The sequence below is a fragment of the Rhinopithecus bieti genome, unplaced genomic scaffold (assembly GCF_001698545.2).
Source record: "Rhinopithecus bieti isolate Rb0 unplaced genomic scaffold, ASM169854v2 scaffold_1853, whole genome shotgun sequence".
NCBI classification, from domain to species: Eukaryota; Metazoa; Chordata; class Mammalia; order Primates; family Cercopithecidae; genus Rhinopithecus; species Rhinopithecus bieti.
The window spans coordinates 3,012,506-3,021,448 of record NW_016804151.1 but is presented as its reverse complement, the minus strand read 5'-3'; the positions used below and the strand labels follow the sequence as shown (position 1 = coordinate 3,021,448).

The following is an 8,943-nucleotide window of genomic DNA, read 5'->3' as shown; positions in this document are numbered from 1 at the left end:
CGATCCTCCCACCTCAGCCTCCTGAGTAGCTGGGACTACAGAATCAGGCCACCATGCCCAGCTTATTATTATTATTTTCTGGAGATGGGGGTCTCACTGTGTGGGGTCTCACAGTTGGTTTTGAACTCCTGGCCTCAAGCTTCGGCCTCCCAAAGTGCTGGGATCACAGATGTGAGCCACTGCATCCAGCCTGGATGAACAAATTAAACCCAAACCCTGATGTTATAGTTCTTAACTCCTTGACCTGGTAGTATCTGCATCCTAATCTTTTCCAGCAGATGTTCACCAAATCACCTATATTTCTGCAGGGCCCCTCATCTGCCCTCCTCCAAGGACCTTCTTGGCAAGACACAAACCTCACAAATCCTATAAGCTGGAACAATAGGTCTCAACAGCATAGTCCTGAAACCTCAAGGTCTTTGTATTTCTGATTTCTTCTATGGACAACTCTTCCTAAAGATATTCATATGGCCCCCTCCATCATTTCATTCTGGTTTCCTAACAACGATTCCTAAGGGAGGCCTTTTCTACCACATGTTCTCAGATGGTTCCCTACCCATTTCCTCCCACTGCTTCCTATATACCCTTGCCCTGCTATAGTTTCCTCTATGGACCTTATTAACATCTGACTGGCACGTTACATATTTATTTTTTAAATACTGATTTTTTTTTTTTTTTTTTTTTTTTTTTTTTTTTTTTTTTTTTTTTTTTTTTTTTTGAGGCTTGTTCTATCACCCAGGTTGGAGTGCAATGGTGCAATCTCGGCTCACTGCAACCTCTGCCTCCTGGGGTCAAGTGATTCTCCTGCCTCAGCCTCCTGAGTAGCTGGGAATACAGGTGCCCGCCACCATGCCCAGCTAATTTTGTATTTTAGTAGAGACGGGGTTTCACCAGGTTGGCCAGGCTGGTCTCGAACTCCTGACTTCAGGTGATCTGCCCACCTCAGCCTCCCAAAGTGCTGGGATTACATGTGTGAGCCACCACCCTCAGCCCAAAATACTGATTTTTTATGTGATTGCTGTATGTCTCCCCTGAATGGAAACCCAGCTCCAAGAACAGTGTCTGCTGGCACAGATAGCACTCATCTGTTTGTTGAACTCCAGTGGTTGACCAGGAGCCTTTTCAATAGTCTTTCTAGGGTGACAGATGAGCCTCTGGGCATTCTGGGGCCCTTTGGGACAGTTCTTGGCAACTGTTCACGCTGCATATGGAGGGCTTCAAAGGATCCAGGGTCTGAATCAGCCAAGAACTTAGACACAGCTTCAGCCCAGGAGAGATGTCCTCTCTCATGAACGAAGAGCTCTCTAAAATGCCTATGACTGCAACAACAACGACAAGGAATCCTTGATCACACAGCAGGAGGCACACGCACCCTGTGAACTCGGTAGCTGCAATCCTTGTGATGGTGCTTTTGGCTATTTCAGAAGAGGGAAATGTAAACAAACTTGCCCTTTATCTCTGTTAGTTTGAATTTACCCAATCTCCCTCATAACTAATAAAAATAACAATACACATAAATATAATTTAGTTTGTTTTTATTTCAGCAGTTGTATGTGGGTTTTTTACCTGCCCTACATTCTGTCTCCTGATCCCCCAATAGAGTTTTGCTAAGTATTTCTCAGCTGCTCAAACCCCTTAGAAACACACTTGGCATGCACCCCGAGGCCCTGCTCTTCTGTCCCTGTCCCACCACTTCAGGGCTCTGGGGAATGGGTCTCTCTGTGGGCCACGGGTGTAACCTGTATTTTCCTTGTCTGTATTTCCACTGTATTTTCCTTGTCTGCATCAGGGACACCTTGGCGCTCAGATGCCTGAAGGTAGCAGCTTGTCCCTCTTCGCCTCCTCTAATTAGATATTTCTCTCTCTCTCTCTGTCCATAAAGAAAACTATGAGAGAGGGAATTACAGGTAGAGGGCTAGAAGTTTTTGGACATTAGCTATTTCTATCTTCTGATATGGTTAACCGAAAAGAAAAAATCCTGCAGACAAATTTCTCCTCAGTCATGTATTTCCTAACCAAGTTTGAAGGTACGAACATGCTCTCCTTTTCCTTTTCCATAAAGCTGAGGAGGAGAGTGAGGGAGTGTGGGCAAGAGAGGTGGCTCAGGCTTTCCCTGGGCCTGATTGAACTTTGAAACTTCTCTACTAATTAAACAACACTGGGCTCTACACTTTGCTTAACCCTGGGAACTGGTCATCAGCCTTTGACCTCAGTTCCCCATCCTGACCAGCTCCCTGCTGCACCCTGGCCTCTGGAACCTTGGTGAGATTTAGAGGAAAGAACCAGTTTTCAGACAGATTGCCTCAGACCACACCATCTCCACTTGCCCAGCCCTGTGGAAGATTAGCGACCATGTATTCCAATGTGATAGGAACCGTAGCCTCTGGAAAAAGGTAAGAGGGGTGAGCTTTCCCCTTGGCTGCCCTCACTGCATTTTCTGACCTCCAAAGGACTCACAGGAATGACCTCTAACACCTTTGAGAAGACCAGGCCCTCTCCCTGGTAGTTACAGTCAAAGACCAGTTTGGAAGACGTCATTTCAAGCGCCCTCCCTCCCACCTCCCCTCTTGGGGTAAGGCCTTTCCTAAGCCACACCTTGGGTCCCTAGCCTAAGAAACAAGGGGGATGTCATCCCTGGTGTAAAGATGCTGTGCAGGACGCCAGCACTCACAGAATCCAGGGGATGCTCCAAGGCGAATCCCCAGGGCCTGCCGTACATCCGGGAAGAGTGCAAATGTTACCCACGAGGACCTTCTCACTCCCTGTTTGCTCCTTCTTCCACTCAGATCCACTCCACTCTGCCCCCACCGAAGGTCCCAGCGACCTTTGACTAAAGGGCCGAAACTGCTTCCTTTTCTCACAGTGAGAGCTGTCCCTCCCTCAATGCCACACACATTCCTTTCTTCATCTGAGTTGTCACAGGAGGCTAGAAATGGGGCGGTGGCACAACTGTCTTGGTTTTAATTTGTGCTTCATAGCCCTCCCAGGGTCCACTCAGCCTCGAATTGCATTTCCAAATGTAGCTGAAGGACAAAGTGGGCAACCGAAGGCAGTGGAGATGGGAAGATGAATGGCAGGGTCCTCTCCTCTCTCTCTCTCTCTCTCTCTGCTACTTCAGCCTGCCTTCCACATCTCCCTTGGTGCCTCTGCTTCTTTCCCGCTTTGCACCTCTGTTCTTGAAAGGGCTGCAGAACTGGACTCAGACCACGCAAGAAGGCAAGTCCCTCTCAGCTGCCCCAGCTTCCAGCCAGCCCCACGCTTGCCTAGCAGACCACGTCTGTGAATCTGCACTGGGCGCCTCTCTTTCTCTCCCAGGAGAAGATGGAAAGATCCAGTACCCACAGACGGATTCCCTTCTGTACACCCAGGGACCCTAAACCAGTTGGAGGCAGCCCACCCTTGTCTTATCTACAAAAAATATTACAAGAGACTTTATCTCTTGATTTGCTTCATCCAGTGTCCCAACTACCTCATTTTTTTAAAAGGTGAAATTAACTTAGTTTACCTTCATTGAATCCATGTTGGAGACTATTAAAAATTCCAGGCAACAAAAAAGGATGAGAGCCTGAACTAAAGCAGTGGCAATAACTGGTGAAAGAGTAAAAAAACAGAACTGATTGACTCTGGGGTTTGACTAAATGAGGAGGAGAGAGAGAGGAATCCAGGGTGATTTTCGGGTTTCTGTACTGAATTCACTGATCCCATTCACTGAGCTGGAGGACACGAGGAGCAGGCACCTCGGGGAGAATTAATTACCAGGTCACTTTGTCCCTGCTTCCCTAAAGAACTTGTAGGAGTTTCTGGTGGAATTATCCAGCAAATAGTCAGTCTGGAGCTCAGTGGAAGGGTTAGGGCTGGAGCTAGATATGTGGGAATCTTCAGCACACAGATGTTGCCATTGTTTTGTTGTTGCTGGTGTTGTTTTGAGACAGAGTCTCACTTTGTCCACCAGGTTGGAGTGCAGTGGTGCAATCTCAGCTCACTGCAACCTTCGCCTCCTGGGTTCAAGCAAGTCTCCTGCGTCAGTCTCCCCAGTAGGTTGGGACTACAGGTGTGCACCACCACACCCAGCTAAGTTTTGTATTTTTAGTAGAGATGGGGTTTCACCATGCTGTTCAGGCTGATCTTGAACACCCAACCTCAAGTGATCTGCCTGCCTCAGCCTCCCCAAGTGCTAGGATTACAGGCGTGAGCCACCACGCCTGGCCAGATATCGCCTTTGCTGCATCCATTTCCTCTTACCTCTCTTGTGTTGCTGAAATCTCTCTGTTGCACCTATCAGAGTCCTTCCCCAAACAGTTTCTGTAGGTGGCTCCCCCTACCGCCCTGACTCTTCACTGGGCACTAAAGTTCCCAGACGATTTTTTAGGCACGCATGTTCCATGTCACAAACAGGAAGCTTCGCATTCTTTTTTCTCCCAGCATGGGGAAATTGAGCACATAATACTTCAAATAGCCATCAGTTGATTCTAATTCCAACATGACCATGTCCAGGCAACTGAACTATCCCCTGGCAAGAAGTTTAGGACTGAACCTGTTCTAGGTTCAGCCTGGGCCCTTGTACTTGGTTCAAAGACTTTAGCCCTTCTCTTGGCCACACCAGGTGGGCTGGAATCCTCTGCTTTACTGAGGCAACCCTGTGGTGGGCAGTGGGGCTAGGGGTTGCAGTCTAGCTTAACTTGGCATTTTGCCCCCTTGCAGGAAGGTTTATCTTCTGTCCTTGCTGCTCATTGGCCTCTGGGACTGTGTGACCTGTCACGGGAGCCCTGTGGACATCTGCACAGCCAAGCCACGGGACATTCCCATGAATCCCATGTGCATTTACCGCTCCCCGGAGAAGAAGGCAACTGAGGATGAGGGCCCAGAACAGAAGATCCCCGAGGCCACCAACCGGCGCGTCTGGGAACTATCCAAGGCCAATTCCCGCTTTGCTACCACTTTCTATCAGCACCTGGCAGATTCCAAGAATGACAAGGATAACATTTTCCTGTCACCCCTGAGTGTCTCCACGGCTTTTGCTATGACCAAGCTGGGTGCCTGTAATGACACCCTCAAGCAACTGATGGAGGTACGACCCAAAGGTCTTCTGCCCAGCCACCTTGCTAGGAGCACCTTTGGGGCTTGCATAGGTCCAAGTCCAGTGACTCCTCAACCAACACTGCAGGCCACTAAGAGCTCTCTTTATGCATTACGATTCCCTTTGAATCACTACTTCATGTGTTATAATTCCCTTTGAAAACCATTTTTAAAAAAATTAGCCAAGGAATTACCACCTGGATATCTGCTTTTTAAATCCTGGTTTCCTGTTTTGAGCGACCTTGCAATGGGGGAGGGCTTCTCTCTCTTTCAACTTCTCTCTTTAGTAATTTTTTCATCTATATGTTTACTCATTAATTTGATCATTATTTATTTATTCATTCAGCACTTCCTCTGTGCCAGGCAATGTGTTGTGCCAGTCCCTCCTCTGGCAGAAGAAGAGGAGCTTTTCCATCTGGTGACAACAGGCATATGGGCTCTTGTGGAAAAAAATGCTAGGATATTATTATGAATATTATTTTTTTTTGAGATGGAGTCTCACTCTATTGCCCAGGCTGGAGTGCAGTGGTGCAGTCTCGACTCACTGCAATCTCCGCCTCCCGGGTTCAAGCAATTCTCCCACCTCAGCCTCCTGAGTAGCTGGGATTACAGGCACACGCCACCACGCCCAGCTAATTTTTGTATTTTTAGTAGAGATGGGGTTTCACCATGTTGGCCAGGCTGGTCTCAAACTCTTCTTTTTTTTTTTTTTTGAGACGGAGTCTCGCTTTATCACCTAGGCTGGGGTGCAGTGGCGCAATCTCGGCTCACTGCAACCTCCACCTCCCGGGTTCAAGCAATTCTCTGCCTCGGCCTCCTGAGTAGCTGAGATTATAGGCGCCTGGCACCATTTTGTATTTTTAGTAGAGACAGGGTTTCACCATGTTGGCCAGGCTGGTCTTGAACTCCTGACCTCGTGATTCATCTGCCTTGGCCTCCCAAAGTGCTGAGATTATGGGCATGAGCCACTGCGCCCGGCCTCAAACTCTTGACTTCAAGTGATCTGCCCGCCTTGGCCTCCCAAAGTGCTGGGGTTACAGGTGGGAGCCACCACACCCAGCCTAGGATGGTATATTGAGATCAGGGGCCCAGGAAAGTCAAGAGAAGCCTCAAGGACGTGAGAGTGTTTTCTGGCTCTGGGAAGTATGGATCATTTCAGCTCAGTGACTTAGTTCGCACCCCCTTTTCCCCACTGCCTTTCCTGGGAGGGAAGTAGGGCATGATAAGATGAAGCGTCATGGATTGATTGATCACTATTGGCCTCTGGGGCTATGATAAGTCATGGATGGAAACCCTAGATCTTTAATCTGTCCTTGGCTTGGCTGCCTGACAGTCTTTCTTCAGGTTGGATCACACTTTGGAGGCAGAGTTCATCAATAGGGAGGCATGAGTCCCTTCAAGATGGTATACAGTGCTTATTTGGACCTTGGACACTGAAGTCTGTGGTTCTTAGAAGGGTTCCTTCTATTCTAGTGGTCAGTTTCCATGGAACTTCATCACCTTTGCTCAGGGCTCTGGGATGAGTTAACCCAAGTCTTCACTCCCCAAAAGAAACTGTAGGTTTAAAAACCCTTAAGACACTTAGTACTGCCTTCTCTGGGCCCTTCAGTCATTTTTGTATATATTGGTACTGGTCTCAAAGCACTTCCATATCCCTCATGTCTCTGTCCCCAAGTAAGATCTTAAATGTAACCCTTCCTACAAGAAGAACAGAACACTGCTGCTTCCAAACCACACATGTTCCTTGGGTCCTCCCCTCTACACAAACGCCATGTGTTCGAAAGCAGGGTGAGACTGAATCTCTCTGGAGAAAAGAGAAATTCAGCACCAAGCTTTTGATCAAAAGCATAATCCCCCCCACAAAAAAAAGTGCCTGTTGGAACAAAATCAGGAAAACCAAAGGCAGAGAACAGATAAAACCAAAAGGCCTTTTGTAGCCTGAGGAGAGAGCACGGGAAGGGCAGGAGGGGAACAGCCTCACCCATTTGCCTTGGCGGATGGTGAAGGTGGGCACTGGGGGATTCCATCTTCAAAGCATGGATGACTTCTAAGTCGTTTTCAACCCTGAGACTCTTGGATTCTGGGCCTGTTTAATCCCTTGCTGATAGATTCACTCTTCCTTTTTCACCCCTACCACCAGTATCCCAGAGCCTCCATGAGCAGCTGGCCCCAGGAGATGCCACAAAAGTGTTTGCTACAAGAAAGGACACTGTCCTGATTCTCTTCTCTGTCCAGAATCACCAAGAGGACTTTTCCCATTCCAGCAAGAAAACATCTGTGTGTTGATCTAGAGCCCTTTAGAGACTTTAGTGGTGACCTAGTCTCTCTTTTTCCCTTTTTCCTTCCTACCCTTCATTCTTCTTTTATCCCTTTATTCATCAGAACACAAGAGTTGAGCATTTATGCTGTCCCAGGTACTGTGCTTGAAGGAGTTCACAACTGAGGTGGCTATTAGTCAGAGACTGACCAGCCTGTGCTCACCACCCACGTTAGCCAGGCTGCCAACCAAACTCACCACCATTTTTTTTGACTTCTGTAGGTATTTAAGTTTGACACCATATCTGAGAAAACATCTGATCAGATCCACTTCTTCTTTGCCAAACTGAACTGCCGACTCTATCGAAAAGCCAACAAATCCTCCAAGTTAGTATCAGCCAATCGCCTTTTTGGAGACAAATCCCTTACCTTCAATGAGACCTACCAGGACATCAGTGAGTTGGTATATGGGGCCAAGCTCCAGCCCCTGGACTTCAAGGTGAGTTGCAGATGTTACCCCTGACCTCCGAGTTCTTCCTCTCCACTCAGAGATTGAGGAGGTGGAGAAACAGCATCCAAATTCACACTGCTTTGCTGCTGAAGACTGTTGGAGGGCTGACTACAAGTCAGAACCCCTGGAATAGTTATTCTTACTTGAAACCTGAGAAATCAATGGTATCCATGCTTAGCTTGTAGTGACTGCCCAGGAAAACGTGAATAAATAATCAATTCTTCATTCCATCCACCAACTTCAAATATATACCAAAGGGTGTTTTGAAGGTGCTAGTCCTACAAGATATCTTACTTAATTTGAACAGTTATCATGGTCAAATAAAGTTGGTACATGATGCATGTTATATTCTCCTCTTGGAGATTCATGAAGAACATGGGCCTATGAAGGTTCTGAGAAACTCCGCAACAAAGAAATCTGTTGGCTTTATTCAATCAGCATTCCTCAAATGTATTTGACTGCACGGGCATTTCTCTCCTCCATATAACCTGCCAACCCCATATAACCTGCAATCATTCATTGCTTTCCCTGGAACATGCCTTGGAAACTCTACTTTTGTGAGTTCAGGTTTTCCAAAGTCAGAGAAAATAATATTTTATCTTATTTTTCCCAGACTGTTTTCATCTTCCTTCTTTTCCTTGATTTCTTCTTATTTCTTTTTGTTCTTTTTCTTCTGATAATATTTATTAACTACAGGAAAGATTCATGGAACTACATTAGATATGTGAGGTTTCCCCAATTTGGATTCGAACCATGGCTTCTTAATCGAATGGTGGGAAAGGGCAGAGGGATGGTGAGAAAAATAAAACGCTGCCTGGGAAAATGGGGAAGCCAATTGAATAGCACAGGTGAGTAGGTTTATTTTCTGTTCTCCTCAGGAAAATGCAGAGCAATCCAGAGCAGCCATCAACAAATGGGTGTCCAATAAGACCGAAGGCCGAATCACCAATGTCATTCCCCCGGAAGCCATCAACGAGCTCACTGTTCTGGTGCTGGTTAACACCATTTACTTCAAGGTACTCAGAATGACCCTGGAGAGACCCCGGGGACTTCCTCTTGCTCTTCAGCTTACCCCCCGCCTTTTTTTTTTTTTTTTTTTT

General features: G+C 47.1%; 1 protein-coding gene across 1 annotated transcript in view; it reads left to right on the top strand.

The window, feature by feature from the left end:
• The first annotated feature begins 2,198 nt into the window (after positions 1-2,198).
• Positions 2,199-8,943, top strand: part of SERPINC1 (serpin family C member 1) — a 16,911-nt gene continuing 10,166 nt past the window's right edge. The window contains exons 1-4 of the mRNA XM_017866943.1: positions 2,199-2,393; positions 4,702-5,068; positions 7,616-7,831; positions 8,722-8,859. Coding sequence (XP_017722432.1) covers positions 2,353-2,393; positions 4,702-5,068; positions 7,616-7,831; positions 8,722-8,859 — 762 coding nt within the window. The 5' untranslated portion in view covers positions 2,199-2,352. The remainder of the gene's footprint in view (positions 2,394-4,701; positions 5,069-7,615; positions 7,832-8,721; positions 8,860-8,943) is intronic.